The sequence below is a fragment of the Scyliorhinus torazame genome, chromosome 10 (genome assembly GCF_047496885.1).
Source record: "Scyliorhinus torazame isolate Kashiwa2021f chromosome 10, sScyTor2.1, whole genome shotgun sequence".
NCBI classification, from domain to species: Eukaryota; Metazoa; Chordata; class Chondrichthyes; order Carcharhiniformes; family Scyliorhinidae; genus Scyliorhinus; species Scyliorhinus torazame.
The window spans coordinates 30304883-30321475 of NC_092716.1; the positions used below are offsets into that span (position 1 = coordinate 30304883).

The window sequence follows — 16593 nt, forward strand, 5'->3', positions numbered from 1 at the left end:
TTCGGAGCCATGAGGTCATGTTGCAGCTGTACAAAACTCTGGTGCGGCCGCATTTGGAGTATTGCGTACAGTTCTGGTCGCCGCATTATAGGAAGGATGTGGAAGCATTGGAAAGGGTGCAGAGCAGATTTACCAGGATGTTGCCTGGTATGGAGGGAAGATCTTATGAGGAAAGGCTGAGGGACTTGAGGCTGTTTTCGTTAGAGAGAAGAAGGTTAAGAGGTGACTTAATTGAGGCATACAAGATGATCAGAGGATTGGATAGGGTGGACAGTGAGAGCCTTTTTCCTCGGATGGTGATGTCTAGCACAAGGGGACATAGCTTTAAATTGAGGGGAGATAGATATAAGTTTGATGTCAGAGGTAGGTTCTTTACTGAGAGTAGTAAGGGCGTGGAATGCCCCGCCTGCAACAGTAGTGGACTCGCCAACATTAAGGGCATTTAAATGGTCACTGGATAAACATATGGATGATAAGGGAATAATGTAGATGGGCTTTAGAGTGGTTTCACAGGTCGGCGCAACATCAAGGGCCGAAGGGCCTGTACTGCGCTGTAATGTTCTATGTTCTCAGCCTTGGAAGTAATTTTATCTTTCCACAATGTGGATTCTACGGCAGGCGAAAACTCTCTCGTCCGCCATTTGTTGCATGCCACATGAGGAATACGGCTTAACAAAATCTCTTTGATTCTTTTATAATCCGCATTACTAGGCCTGCAACAAGCAATAAATATGTGCCGTGCACGAGCTTTCTCCTCACTCTACCAGCTTTACAGACAACTTTCACATCCAGTCACCTGAAGTGTGAGGGGGTGGGGGGGTGGGGGCGTGGGGGGGGGTGATGAGAAAAGACTAAATTCCTGGTTTCATTGGTTGGTATCCTGTTGTGTGAAGGCGCTGATGAGTCCGTGTTCCACAATATAGAGAAAAAATCCATCGGGAGCATTCTGAATCAGGCTACAAAATAGCCTGCGTGTTGTGCTTGGAGATTGAAACATATGGGGCGGGATTCTCCGCGAACCGGCGGGGTGGGCTACTCCGGCACCGAGGTGTGGCGTGAACCACTCCGGCGTCGGGCCGCCCCGAAGGTGCGGAATCCTCCGCACGTTCAGCCGCTAGGTCGGCGGCGGAGTGTTTGGCGCCGCGCCAGCTGGCTTGGTGCCACGCCAAGCGACGCCGAAGAGCCTCCGTCGGCCGACGCGATTTGGCGCATGTGGGGGAGCGCCAGCATGTGCCGGCGTCATCCCAGCGCATGCGCAGGGGGGTTCTTCTCTGCACTGGCCATGGCGGAGGTTGGCAGCGGCTGGTGCGGAGAGTAAGAGTGCCCCCACAGCACAGGCCGGCCGCGGATCGGTGGGCTCCGGTCGCCAGGCCACCGGGGGGAATCCCCCCGGGGCCAGATGCCCCCCCCCCCCGAGGACTCTGCAGGCCGCCTGTGGAGCCAGGTCCCGCTGGTAAGGACCTGTTGTGATTTACGCCGGCGGGACCCGCCGAAAACAGGCGGCCACTCGGCCCATTGCGGGGGGCCTACCGGCGTGGCGCGATCCCCGCCAAAACCCCGGCGCCGGAGAATATGGCAGCCGGCGGGGGCAGGATTCACGCCGCCCCCCGGCAATTCTCCGACCCGGCGGGGATTGGAGAATCCCGCCCATGGTCTGCATTGTTTGAGGAATCACCCACTACAAATGGTAAGATATTGAACAATATTAACCTGCCAGCCATTGCGAGAGCCATCAGCTGCACCATTGGACATCTAGCTTGGCAGGCAAAGGCAAAGCTAACAGAAGTCTGTAATTCTCCAGACTACTGTTGTAAATCGCTGGTAACCACGGGAGCAATATTAGATTCCTTTCACTGTTCCAACATATAAATGGTCTCCCACAGGAACACAACAGAGATAGCACATTCACAGATTTCTAAGATCATTCTCGCTTATGTCTCACTGTAATTTTTAAAACATTTGTTCATGGGATGTGGGTGTTGCTGGCTAGACCTGCATTTATTGCCCATCCATGATGGCTCTGGTGAAGGTGGTGGTGCATTATCTTCTTGAACGGCTGCACTCCATGCGGTGTAGGTGCATTCGCAGTGCTGTAAGGAAGGGGATTCCAAGACTTTGACCCAGGAAAACTAAAGGAATGGTGATGTAGTTCCTTGTCAGGTTGGTGAGTGACTTGGAAGGGAATTTGCAGGTGGTGGTGTTCCCATGCATCTGCTGCCCTTGTTCTTACAGGGTTAGAGGTCGCAGGTTTGGAAACATCTGTCAAAAGTGCCTTGGCGAGTTTCCGCAGTGCATATTGTAGACGGTACACACTGCTGCCACTGTGAGTCAGTGGCGGAGGGGGTGGATGTTAAAGATGCCAATCAAGCAAGTTACTTTGTCCAAAATAATGTTGTTGGAGCTGCACTCATTCAGTCAAGTGGAGTGTATTCTATCACTCCTAACTTTTGCCTTGAAGATGGTAGATGGGCTTTGGGGAGTTACTCTCTGCAGAATTCCTCTGACCTGCTCTTGCAGCCACAGTATTTATATGACTGGTCCAGTGAAGCTCCTGGTCAATGGTAACCCCCAAAGGATGTTGATATTGAGGGAACCAGCGATGTTAATGCCATTGAATATCAGGAGGGGATTGTTAGATTCTCTCTTGTTGGAGATGGCATTGCCTGGCAATTGTGTGGCATAAATGTGACTTGCCGTGAGTCAGCGCAAGCCTGAATATTATTCAGGTCTTGCTTCATATGAACACAGACTGCTTCAGTGGCTGCGGAGGAGTGAATGGTGCTGAACATTGTGTAAACATCCGCAAACATCCTCACTTCTGACCTAATGGTGGAGGGAAGGTCATTGATGAAGCAATTGAAGATGGTTGGGCCTTGGACACTACTTTGAGGAACCACTGCAGTGATGTACCAGGACTATGACCTCCAATAACATCATATGACTCCAACCAGTGGAGAGTTTTCCCTCGATTCCTATTGATTTCAGTTGGCTCCTTGATACCAAACGTGGTAAAATGCAACATGGCGATCAAGAGCCGTCACTCAACTCATCTCTTTTGTTCATTTTTTAATCCATGTTGGACCAAGGCAGTAATGAGATCAGGAACCGAGAGGCCCTCCCTGGGAGAACACAATTTGAAAGTCACTGAGAAGATTATTGGTGAGTAAATGCCACTTTGATTGCATTATCAATTGCACCTTTCATCACTATGTTAATGATCAAGAGTAGACTGACAGGGTAACTAGCTGGGTTGGATATGACCTGCTTTTTATGGACAAGTCATACCTGGGCAATTTTCCACATTGTCGGGTACATACCAGTGTTGTAGCTGTACTGGAACAACTTGGCTTGGGACACAGCTAGTTCTGGAATACAAGTCTTCAGTACTGTTGTCGGGATACTCTCAGGGCCCATAGCCTTTGCAGTATCCAGGGGCTTTAGGATTTCTTGTGGCTGAAGACTGGCATTTGTGATACTCAGCTGGCTGAAGATAGTTGCTATTGCTTCAGCCTTGTCTTTTGCATAGATGTCCTAGACTCCCCCATCATTGAGGATGAGAGTATACGTGGAGCCTCCTCCCCCTGTTAGTTACTTAATTGTCCACCACCATTCAGGACTGGATGTCGTTAGAATGAAGGCAAAGCGAATGAACTGCAGAGCTTAGATCTGATCCACTGGTTGTAGAATTGCTTGGCCCTGTCTATAAAAGCTGATTCCACTGTTTTGCATGCAAGTAATTATGTGCTGCAGGTTCACCGGGTTAACACCTTATTTTTAGGTAATCCTGGTACTGCTGCTGGCATGCCCTCCTGCATTCCTCATTGAACTAGAGTGGTAGATCTGCCGGGTCATGAGGTTACAGACTGTGGTTGAATAGAAATCTGCTGCTACTGAGAGGCCGCCAGCGCCTCATGGATACCCAGTTTTGAGTTGCTATATCTGTTCAAAATCTCTCGCATCTAAAGGTAAGGTAAAGTGGCCATAGTCCTAGATGACCATAGGCTGCTTTGCCCTTTGAGGGGGAGAGCTGACTGGTGATGGTTTAACCTGAGGATCAAGGTTGAGAAGGCGTGGCCTTCATGAATAACCTGCGCTGCTGGCCTCACTCTGCATCATGAATCAGCAATCTAGCCAACTGAGCTAAATCGGCCCCCTCTCATTGATGGTGCTGGTGCTACACAGCACGTTGGAGGATATCCTCAATGTGAAGACAGAACTTCGTCTCCACAAGGACTGTGCGATGGTTATTCCTCCCAGTACTGCCATGAACAGATGCATCTGTAACAGGTAGAATGGTGATGATGAGGTCAGATAAGTTGTTGCCCTTTGCTGATTCCCTCACACCTGCCACCAATCCAATCCAGCAGCTATGTCCTTTAGGATCTGGTCAGCTTTGTCAGTAGTGGTGTTACTGAGCTACTCTCAGTGATGGACATTAAATTCCCAAACCTAGAGTATCTTCTGTGCCCTGGCCACCTTCACTGCTTCTTCCAATTGGTGTTCAACATGAAGGAGTACTGATTCATCAGCTGATCGCAGGTGGTAGGTTATAATCATCACAAGGTTTCCTTGCCTATGGCTGACCTGATGCCATGATACTTCATGGCGTCCAAAGGCAATGTTGAGGATTCCCAGGCCAACTCTCTCCCAACTTTATACCGCGATGCTGCCACCTCTGGTGATGGTGGTGTTTGGGACATAGCCATTCTCTCGGAAGCATATCTTAAAGACAATGTCAGGACATTGCTCGACTAATTTATGGGGAAGCTCTCCCATTTTGGCACAATGCGCCAGGTGTTTTGAAGGACACCTTTACAGGGTCAAGAGAGTTGGATTTGCTGTTAACTCTTCCCCGGCCAATGCCAGATGGTCCATCCGTTTTCACTCCTTTTAGACTTTGTAGAGGTTTAATACAACTGAGTGGCTTGCTGGCCATTTCAGAGGACAGATATGTGTCAACCACATTGGGTCTGCAGTTACATGTAGGCCTGACAGGTCAGGTAGTCCAGTGACTTTACTACTAAACCATCACCTCCTCCTTTATCCTGTTCTTGTGCCAGTTCAACATTAAGTCCAGTTGCCAGGAAGAACAGTCATGATTTATTTTAAGAAAGGATATACTTGGATATGAGGCAGTACAGTGAAGGTTCACTAAATTGTTCCGAGCATGGGGGGGTTGTCCTATGATGAGCGGCTGAGTAAATTGGGCTTATATTTCCTGGAGTTTAGAAGTATGAGAAGCAGTCTCATTTAAACCTACGAAAATCTGAAGGGGACTGATAGTTTAGGTGCTGAGAGATTGTTTGGGGAATCTAAAGCACGAAGTCACAGTTGCAGGATCAGGGGCCGAACATTTATAATCATAATAATCGCTTATTGTCACGAGTAGACTTCAATGAAGTTACTGTGAAAAGCCCCTAGTCGCCACATTCCGGCGCCTGTTCGGCGAGGCCGGTATGGGGCGGAGATGAGGAGAAATCACTTCATTGACAGGGTTGTAAACCTTAGGAGTTCTCTACCCCAGAGGGTTATGAATACTCCATCATTGAACACATTCAAGGCTGGGTTGAGAGATTTTTGGTGTCTCAGGGGATCAAGGGATATGAGTAGCAGGTGAGAAAATGGAGCTGAAGCCCAGGATCAGCCCTGATCGTACTGAATGGTGTAACAGGCTCGACGGACCATTTGGTCCACTCCTGCTCCTACTTCTTGTGTTATTTCCCAAGGCCATAGCTGATTTTGAAGAATCGAATCTTGAGATTCAGGCCTAGAAATTGGATCATTCCTGAGCTGAGATGCACTTCTAGTGCAGATGCTTCATGAGGCCAATGGTAGGCCCTGAGAAACTTGAATCGCAGAAGTCATTGGTTTACTATCAGTGAGCTGCAGACGCCAGTTGTGGCCCAAAGCTAACTCACCAATGCTGGGAGGCACCATGAGTGTCCATCTCAGACGCATGGGGCGTGATTCTCTAAAAATGGGGCTAAGTCCTCATGCTGGCATGGAAACCGGCGCCAACGACTTTGGGTCAACGGCCCCCGAAAGTGAGGAATTCTCACCTTTCTAGGGTGCTAGTTTGCCGCCCGAGTTGTCCCCGCAGCTCCAGCCGGCGGGGAAAGGCCCGCGCAAGTCCACGCATACGCGGAACGGCCGGCATATTCCTGCGCATGCGCGGAATGACCGCTGTATTTCCATGCATGCGCGGGGGTTCCCTTCCCCGTGCTGGCCCCCGGGCAATATGGCAGAACCCTGCAGGGGCCCAGCGTGGCGCAAAGTAGGACCCCATGGAACCAGCCCGCCCGCCGATCGGTAGGCCCTGATCGCGGGCTAGGCCACCGTGGGGCCCCCGCATCCCCGGGGTCAGATACCCCCGCACCCCCCCCTCCAGGACGGCCCCCGCACACTTACCTTCCAGGTCCCGCCGTATGGGACCTGAGTAATCCACGCCGGCGGGACTGGGCCAAACTCGTCGGCCACTCGGCCCATTGGGGCCCGAAGAATCGCCGGGGAGGGGCGTTGTCAACATGCCCCCAACCGGCGTGGCGGCGATCCCGCCGGCGCCCGAAAAATGGCGCCGGAGAATGGGGAAGCCGGCGTCAGGGCACCGGGGCATGTCCGGGAATTCTCTGACCCGGCGCCATGTCCTTGAAACGTACCCTTACAGAGGTACCCACCAGTGGACCATTTGAGGATCACTGATTTAGTTGCTAAGTGACTGCGAGTACAGACTGATGTATAATGCAGTCACAAACAAATTTGGCCTTAAACAAGCTGTCTACCTGTAGACATACATGGAGCCGAATGTTTGTTTCAACTGCAGACTCCATGCAAGAGTCTTTACCGATATGATGGAGGGCACACTTCCAGTGCAGGTGGAGATGCGCATACTGTTGAACATTTAGGAGCTCATTTAAGCCTATAAAATGGATGTGATGCCATTAAATTGCTACGCCTCCATTGTTTTTGTGATAGAAAGTTGACAAGCTCTGAATTTGATTTAAAATGGAAAACTAAATCAATTTGTGTGCAGTTTGAAATGCAACAATCCAATTTATCTTGAACAAGTTTTTTTTTCCATTTATTGCTGCAATGAATGTGAAAGCTGTTCTTCATGTACATCTGGTGTTGAATTCCATTTTCTCTGAACTACTTATGTAATGGAAACAGATGGAAACAGATCACCACATTTTTTAAACACTAAAACTCCTCATGATGTCTTCAGTCATGAATTTCAGGTCAACATGCAATAAAATCGAGACATTTCTGGCAATGATTCAAATCCATACAGAAGTTAATTGCATCAATGTGGGCTTCATATGTTGTTATGATCCTTGATCAGACCCCAGAATGTGGAGGGGGAGATCGGCCAAAGAGCAATAAAAGGCTGTTTAAAGTAGACAAAGGTTGAGATTCAAGACACCTGCTTTTGTAATAAACCCACAGGAAAAAAACTAAACTTTACAAGTACTGTTCCATGTTCTGTCAGGACATTTAAGAGACTCTTGGACAGGCACATGGATAGCAGTAAATTGAAGGGGCTAGGTTGATCTTAGATTAGGATAAATGGTCGGCCCAACATCGTGGGTTGAATCATAGAATTTATAGTGCAGTAGGAGGCCATTCGAACCATCGGGTCTGCACCGGCTCTTGGAAAGAGGACCCTACCCAAGCCCACACCTCCACCCTAACCCCATTACGCAGTAACCCCACCCAACACTAAGGGCAATTTTGGACACTCAGGACAATTTAGCATGGCCAATCCACCTAATACATCTTTGGATTGTGGGAGGAAACCGGAGCACCCGGAGGAAACCCACGCACACACGGGGAGAACGTGCAGACTCCACACAGACAGTGACCCAAGCCGGGAATCGAACCTGGGACCCTGGAGCTGTGAAGCAATTGTGCTAACCACTATGCTACCATGCTGCCCACTTCAAGGGCCTGTACAGTTTGTTGTTCTAAAGGTGAAACAATTTACAATACGGACCTTATACTCTTATATTCAGTTTCCAGTGGACCGCTTCAAAATCACAGAACCGTGCAGAGAGGAGATTGCTAACCATTTAATTCTGTTTGAAGTGACCCAGGACCTGTCAATCAAAGCTTGATCTTTATAAACATTGAAGTTACAGCACTTTAAAGTTACTCAACCGTGAAGGAAAGTGAATGGAACAATGCTGACAGCTGTGTGTGGCGTGGAAGATGTCAATCACAGCCTAGTAAAATCAATATCAAAGAGAAATGAATGAACAGCTTGCAGATCAAAGATCTGAGGGAGTTTAAACACAGCTGACTGGTTTTCTCTTTTCAGGAATTGACAGGTGGTGCCTCCTGTGTCTAAGCCAGCAGGTGTATGTCAGGTGAGTGTTAAAACAGTAATTTATTCATTGCCTGTCTGAATTGGCTTCCAGGAGTCTTTCTTCTGGGGCGGAGGGGGGTGGGGGGCCTCTGATGGGGGTCACTCTTCTAAGGGATTTCCTGACAGGAGTCACTTTTCTGGGGATTTCCATATTTAGGGGTCTCTGTGGGGTGTCTCTTTATTTAGGAGGTCACTGGGCGGGTTTCATTTTTAGGGATTCTCTGTGGGGGTTATTTTTATTTAGGAGGCCTCTTTTTTTCAGGCGTCTCTGGTAGGGGGGCGGTGGGAGGGTTCTGGTGGGGGTGGGTGGGCAGGTCTTGCATTGTGTGTGGGGGGGGGGAGAAAGGGTGGCCCTCGGATTAACTTTATGCCAACTCCGTTAAAGAGTTACCCCTTGGCTCACCGCAAGGTCCAGTGCACCAGTAATAATACTTGCCCAAATTTCACCCAAGATATAAGTGTAAATCAGCTTAATCTTGTTTATGTATTTGCATGCAAATAAATGGTTAATAACTTCAGTTTAGTTTCATGTTAAAAAAAAGTCTACAGGTTTAGTTTCACTATATTATAATGCAGGTTTTACGACTGTTAAAACATCAGAGTATAAAAAAACTGAGCTTTTGCTTAGCAACCAGCGGCCCACAGTGAGAAGCAGAAGCACTGAGTTTCAATTTGGAACCGGGGGTGAGATTCTCCGACCCCCCGCCGGGTCGGAGAATCACCGGGAGGTGGCGTGAATCCTGCCCCCGCCTGCTGCCGAATTCTCCGGCGCCGGAGATTTGGCGGGGGCGAGAATCGTGCCGCGCCGGTTGGCGGGCTCTGCCCGGCGATTCTCCGGCCCGCGATGGGCCGAAGTCCCGTCGTTCTATGCAGGTCCCGCCGGCGTAAATTGGAATTGGCCCCTTACCGGCGGGACCTGGCGGCATGGGCGGGCTCCGGGGTCCTCGGGGGGGGGGGGGGGGCGATCTGGCTCTGGGGGTGCCCCCAAGGTGGCCTGGCAATCGGGGCCCACCGATCCACGGGCGGGCCTGTGCCGTGGGGGCACTCTATTCCTACGCGTTGGCCGTGTAAGTATCCGCGATGGCCGGTGCAAAGGTGAACCCCCCCCCCCCCGCGCACGTGCGGGGATGACGCCAGCAGCCGCTGACACTCCCGCGCATGCGCGGACCCGGCCGGCGGGGCGGAAACCACTCCGGCGACGGCCTAGCCCCTGAAGGTGCAGAGAATTCCGCACCTTTGGGGCGGCCCGACGCCGGAGTGTTTCCCGCCACTCCACTGCGCCGTTTCTGCCCGCCCCGCCGATTCCCGGGGAATCCCACCCGGGGTAACTCAGTGGAAAGTCAGAACAGGCAGGATAATGCTTAGGGACAGAAAGCCAATCCCATGCTGAAGAACAGAAAGTCCCAGAAACTAGGGAATGGGAAATAGGAAAGTCCCAGGAAAACTGTGAGGTCAAATCAAGTTGAAGTAAGGAGCAGAGAGAGGCTCCCAGTTAAAGACAGGGCTGCAATGTGCAGACTGGGTGAAGTCAGCGAGTGAGATGCCAAACATATGAGGTAATCCTAAGGTTGGTGACAGATAAATACAGCCTGTGAAGCGGTGGTGTTCTGTTGGTATGGCCGGGTTCATGGGAGATTACTAGAAGCTTGAATACAAGTGGAAATCCAGGGCAGCGGAAACCAAAAGGAGAGGTTCAAATCCTGGAGATGGACCCTTGGTAAAGGCATCCAAGCATTGTTTGGGAAAAGATTTCAAGGTGTGTTCTTCAAGAGCGGAGTTTGGAAGCTCTTGTGTAGAAGCCAGAGTTCCAGTGAAACCAGTCGTTTAGAGCATGACAAGGATCTGGGAGGATTTGATGAGAAATCTGCAGAAGTTGTTTTGGATAATATCTGTTACTTGGGTTCAGAGTGTAGGTTGTCTGATCACATTTCACCTATTGGTTTACATGGGCTGTGTACTTACTGAGAACATTAGAGTATAAGATGGATTTTGTAATTGTGTTATCCTTGCAAATCTGCATATATCTGTAAAGGTAGCTGGGGTGAAGGAGTAGTGTATTATCGTGAATATTTTCTTGTTTAATATATGTTTTGTTCTTTTGTTAAAAATTCATCAGCACCTGTTACTCTGTTCATCCATGTACCAAAACAAAAAATAAATGTTGGTTTATATCAAGCCAGATTCCATCCTGGGATCCGACCTGTCCAGTAGTAACATCAGTTGGGATCATAACAGCCACTATGAATTAAAAGACAAAATGTGGTCGAACATACCGATAACCGAGGAAGTGACAGATGCAACCAAGACAGAGTCCATGGATTTCTCAATAACCCATCCAGATATCAGTAAACACCTAGACAAAGAATCTCATTGAAACTCATGAGGGATTCCTTGCTTTACCTTCGAGCATCTCTCCATGGAGTTCTCACCAAAAGTTGCCCCCACAAAGTCAGCTTTAACAATGGTCCACCTCAACACAGGGTTTCAATCTTGCCTTCTAAGAATCCTTCTCCCTGGATTCCCCAGTGCGCTCAACATTATCTCACAAGCGCACTTTCAGATCCAAGGCCACCCCAAGCAGAACACCACTGCTCCAAAGGGGTACCTTGCCCCAGTGTCCCTCTTTACTTAAAGCCTGCTCCCCACTGCTCTTTCTTTAATTTGGAGTCTGTTTCTCTGCTCCTTTCTTTTAACTTAACTGGGACCTGTTTCTGTCCATTTTGCCTTTGTGACACTTGTTGGCTGACAGGCACCCTGAAACTGACTGTCTCAAGGAGAGTTGCTCCCTGATCCTTGAGCTGATCTGAGAATCTATCAAAACACTCCCAGAGGGTCCAACCTTGTTATTTGGCAGGATAAGCATTGGAACATACTCTACCTTAATGTTACAATCTCTACAGACTGCTAATTTAGTACCCAGGGACACAAAAGATCCATGATGTTGTGACAATATGTAGACTTCGCAGCGATTGGCAGAAATGATCGTGCATAATCTACAATATTATATTGGGAAATCTTTACACATTCACAAGATCTTTGACTGAAAGTGTGGTTCCTTCGAACAAATTGGATTTCAATCAACAAGTTAATTAATGCTTCCTGTTACAAACATCAAAACCTTGAAATGACAAAAAATGGAGGTGATATACACAAAAACAGTGAGATTATGTTGGCTTATATGCAGAATGGACAGTACAATATTTATGTTGGTGTCGATGCATCCTAAACATTTTATCTGTGTGTGTGTGGACACGGAATTCATCAACTGGGTGATGCTTTAGTTCTTTGTAATTTCCTTTCCTCCACCCTACTGAACCAGCATGGCAGCTCCATCCTAATTGCAGCTGTAGTTCTGATTGAATAGTGAGTGGAAAATTAGTCTGCATTGTGATCTTGTGTTCACTGAGAATAGGGTCGAAATTGCCAAAGCTTATTTTTGAAATCACTCTCTGGCCTTTCTCATCACATATTAACATTTTTATCTTCAAGAATGCCAAACTAAATGAAATTTACAGCTCAGGTGGTAACTAATTGACCAATAGGTCGCTCCACGGGCATTGGTCATGGCAGTCAAAACTGGCAAGTGTTGTACAGGGCTGCACAGTGAGATACATTGCAGCAGGTTCAAAAAATGAGACGAGTGTCAGTCTCAATAGTCGATTATAAGATTTCAAGGATTAGCAAATCCCGGGAATTAATTGAACCATGCAGATGTTGGAAATCTGAAATTAATTCAGAAAATATTGTACATACTCAGAAGGTGGAGTAACAGTATTGTCACTGGACTGGTAATCCAGAGGTCCAGGCCTTGGGGCACACAGGTTCAAATACCACCATGGCAGCTGTGCAATTTAACTGCAAGTCATTAATCTGGAAGATAAAGTCAACCACCAGTAACGATGACCATGCTAGCTATCACCAAACCCATCTGGTTCATTGATGGAAATCTGCCATCCTTACCCAGTCTGGCCTATAACAATGTGGCTGAATCTTAACTGCCCCTCTAAAATGGCCTAACAAACCACTCAGTTCAAGTCCAATTAGGGATGGGCAAACAAGTGTCCAAATGCTCACTCATCAGGTAATCAGTCTGCCCTGCTCAAGCAAAGGTAACTGTGTGCAGTCGCGTGAGGACCTCAGTTTGACATTCCTTTGTTGGTCAAGATTTAAAAATCAGCGGCAACCATAACTAATGCACCCGCCACCCCCACCCCCTCCGCTGTGCACCTGCCAGCTGTGCACTAATATGCCACAAACCATTTGCTCTTCCCCTTTGCTCATCCATCCGAATGCATTTTCACTTTCAGTACTTCTTTTAGTAATCTTTATTAGTGTCACAAGTAGACTTACATTAGCAACGAAGGTACTGTGAAAATCCCCTCGTCGCCACATTCCGGCGCCTGTTCGGGTGCACTGAGGGAAAATTCAGAATGCCCAATTCACCTAACAAGCACGTCTTTCGGGACTTGTGGGAGAAAACCGGAGCACCCGGAGGAAACCCACGCCGACACGGGGAGAAAGTGCAGACTCCGCACAGACAGTGACCCAAGCCGGGAATCGAACCTGGGACCCTGGCTCTGTGAAGCAACAGTGCTATCCACTGTGCTACCTTGCCGCCCCCATGCTGAGAAGTACAGATGCTGAAGAGTGCAGTTTCTTTTCATCACTAATCTTTACACGTGAAATGTAAATGCTTTCTACATAACTCAATTTATTGCCTTTTCTAATCTTGGGCTGCAAGTCTACAATGTTGCATGTAATGCAGTTCGACTGTCCCAGCCAATAAAATATGTGAGCATACATCAATGTTAATGCTCTGGGATGAAACCTGACATTGGACCTTGATGTTGTTCAAGTCGCTTCGTCTTATGTGACATTCAAGTTCTACAATATATTAAAATGAAAAGGTTGAGTGGATGTTATGAAAATGTAGTTCAACAGCAGCTATTGTCAGCAGTTAAATTTCTGAGATATTTGATGTGGGTGGATAACATATACAATGCCACTGTGTGATGTTAAGTAAATGCCCCCATGATCTAATGAAAGGCAAAAGACTTTGTGAGTAAACGTAAGATTCTAAGAGTTCAATTCGTCTTTTTTGAGTTCCAACATGGCGGGATTTCTGCCTGCCCCTCTCAATCCGTCCAGACCTTCACTTATTTTCTTGGCTCAGGGGTTACTTGATATGCATGGCAATCCCCTGATGGTATTTCCTCTCTACCAGAGGCTCCCTCTGGTGCCATGGAAGAGGTGAAAAATTCTGTGATGCTGTCATGAGGACATTGTAGCAGCACAAAAGGTACGAAGAGAGATTAAAGGGCGAAATATGCCCTGAAAACAAAATGAAAGGTGTCAGACTGAAGGCTAAACAGGTGAGGCTTTCGGAAAAGATGGAGGGATGGGAGGGCTCTCTTAAGCCTTCTCCCCTATAGTTGAAGAATTTGGAGATTTTGCAAGATCACGCAGAACAAAGAACAAAGAACAAAGAAATGTACAGCACAGGAACAGGCCCTTCGGCCCTCCAAGCCCATGCCGACCATGCTGCCCGACTAAACTACAATCTTCTACACTTCCTGGGTCCGTATCCCTCATTCATGTATTTGTCAAGATGCCCCTTAAATGTCACTATCGTCCCTGCTTCCACCACCTCCTCCGGTAGCAAGTTCCAGGCACCCACTACCCTCTGCGTAAAAAACTTGCCTCGTACATCTACTCTAAACCTTGCCCCTCTCACCTTAAACCTATGCCCCCTAGTAATTGACCCCTCTACCCCGGGGAAAAGCCTCTGGCTATCCACTCTGTCTATGCCCCTCATAATTTAATAATAACAGGTCTATTACTACTTTATCCCAGGGGGCCCTGGGGTTCAGTGGTGACCGGAGATTATGAGTGTGCTTCTTTCCTTCCCCCCCATCCGCCACTCCAATACCGTTAGCATGCAGCATGTGGTGCTGAAGGTGGGGATATCAATGTTAGATGGTGAGGTGGTGGTGACTCACTGCCCCATTTTCCTGCAATTCCAGCCATGATTCCTCCAATTTTTGAGGAGATTGGAAAGGACGTGTAATTGCATGTAATGAGCATTAAAAATTCTTATCAATTCATCCTCTAAATCCTGTGATTGACCTTCCTGATCATTTGTATGCTATTGGGCAGTACGGTCACGCAATGGTTAGCACTGCGTTAGCACTGCGCTGAAGGCCCGGGTTCGATCCCAGCCCTGAGTCACTGGCCATATGGAGTTTGCATATTCTTCCCGTGTCTGCATGGGTCTCACCCCCACAACCCAAAGATGTGCAGGGTAGGTGGATTGGCCACGCTAAATTGTCCTTTTATTGGGGAAAAAAAAGGTACTTTAAATTAAAAAAAAAATAATTTGTACACTACCCATTGAGAACATCGGCATACAAGGGTGCAGCCCTTACACGTTCACTGATTGAACTCAGGTATAACCCTCTTTCAACATTGCTCTTGACTTTTCCTGGCTGTCTCTGTGCCAATAGATTATTTAACTGCTGCCCAATTTCAGGTGAATCAAAATCTATTTCAGATCAACATGCAGAAGACCAAAGTCATCATCTGCAGGACCCACCGTAAACTTCACTCCTTACCATGGATGCCTACCATTCTCTCAGGCTGAATTCTATCCCAGTATTTTTTAAGTCCAAGTCAATCCGGAGATTAGTTCAATGCCAACATCGTTTTCATCACAGAGACATAGACGTGAATGGAAGCTATAACATGGAAGCATGCCATGCAGCCCAACCAATCCATGTTAGTATTTACCACTCCACCTCCCATCTCTCCACCATGAGTTCCCAGTCAATAAAAATAACTTGCACCTGTATAGAGAGCCTTCAACATTGCAAAACACCCCACAGCAGGGAGCATTAGCGCACAAAATTTGACTCAAAACCATATAACGAGGTATTAGGGCAGGTGGCCAAATGTTTTGTCAAAGGGGTCGGTGTTAAGGAGCTTCTTGAAGGATGATAGAAAAGATGAGATACAGAAATGGAGACATTTAGAGAGGAATTCCAGAGCCTCGGGCTAAGGCAGCTAAAGGCTGTGCCTTCAGTGATGTATAATAGGCCAGAATTGGAGGCACACAGAGGGTTTTAGAGGCTGGAAGAGGTTACCAAGGTAGGGATGGGCAAGACCATGGAGAATGAGAATCTTACAGTTGGGGTGTTGATTAACCGGAAGCAAATGTAGGTTAGCGGGCAATGGGGTGATGGGTGAATGAGTTAGTGTGTGGTAGCAGAGTTTTGAATTGACTTAACTTAATGGATATTAAATTTATGGAAATTATCTTTTAACCTTCCTGCTCCGTATCCATTTATTCCTCCATATACTTTAAAATCCTTTTCTTTCCAACATCTTTCCATAATTCGCCTGTCCAATCAACTGCTTACTTTCACATCCACAGTGTTGAGTGGCTTCACCTTACTCCCCTCCCTTCATTAGCTGCTATACAGGCATTTATCACCAGTTCGGTTGCTCACTTGCTCTCTTATCTGGCCACCCGTTAGTCATTAACTTTGCTGCATTAATCCTGTCCTACACCAAGTCTCACTCAACTTATCACTTTCATCCTCATAATCTGCTCCGTGCCCTTCATTAAATTTATCATCTTTAAATCCTTCCATAGCTCTACTGCATCTCTGCAATCACCTTCTGCCCTGTATCTCCATCAAACATTCCACTCCTCTAATTACAATTTTGGTGCAATCCCTGTTACCATCTTTGGAGAGCATTCAGTTGCTGAATTTCCAATGAGATTAGTACCGGTCCCGGGGAGAAAATGTAGAGAAAATCCAACAAGACTCTAGCCTAAAGCAATATTATTCTCCTGCCACACCATTGGATTTGAACAAAGCGTTTCTCTTTTTTTTGTAAGTATTGATCTAAAGGAATGTTATTTTATCAGAGTATGGCACTAAAACTTGATGGCTGATAGCAGCAGTATCAGTGAATTCTTCCAAAGGTGTATTTTCTTTTTACAATTTTCTGGTTCAGCCAACTGGAGATTTGTGGTCTTTCACCAACATGGCATTCCTGACTAAAACTACACAGCCTTGGAGGCAACTAATGAGGCATCAGGGAAAAAACACGAGAGTCAGTTCTGGCATTCTGGGAGGTGGGATTTCCTTCCTTGTCCTGCTGATCAGGCTCAGGTATACAGTTAAAATAGCCATGCAAACGCTTCCTGGACCAGCCACCCTCAACTC

The 16593-nt window shown here is 47.5% G+C and overlaps 1 protein-coding gene across 1 annotated transcript in view; it reads right to left on the bottom strand.

The window, feature by feature from the left end:
* Nucleotides 1–16011, bottom strand: part of cdh13 (cadherin 13, H-cadherin (heart)) — a 164800-nt gene extending 148789 nt beyond the window's left edge. Inside the window, exons 1-2 of the mRNA XM_072466783.1 lie at nucleotides 15939–16011; nucleotides 14788–14903 (exon numbers count right to left, since the gene is read on the bottom strand). Of these exons, the coding sequence (XP_072322884.1) occupies nucleotides 14788–14903; nucleotides 15939–16011 (189 nt within the window). The remainder of the gene's footprint in view (nucleotides 1–14787; nucleotides 14904–15938) is intronic.
* Nucleotides 16012–16593: the final 582 nt, after the last annotated feature.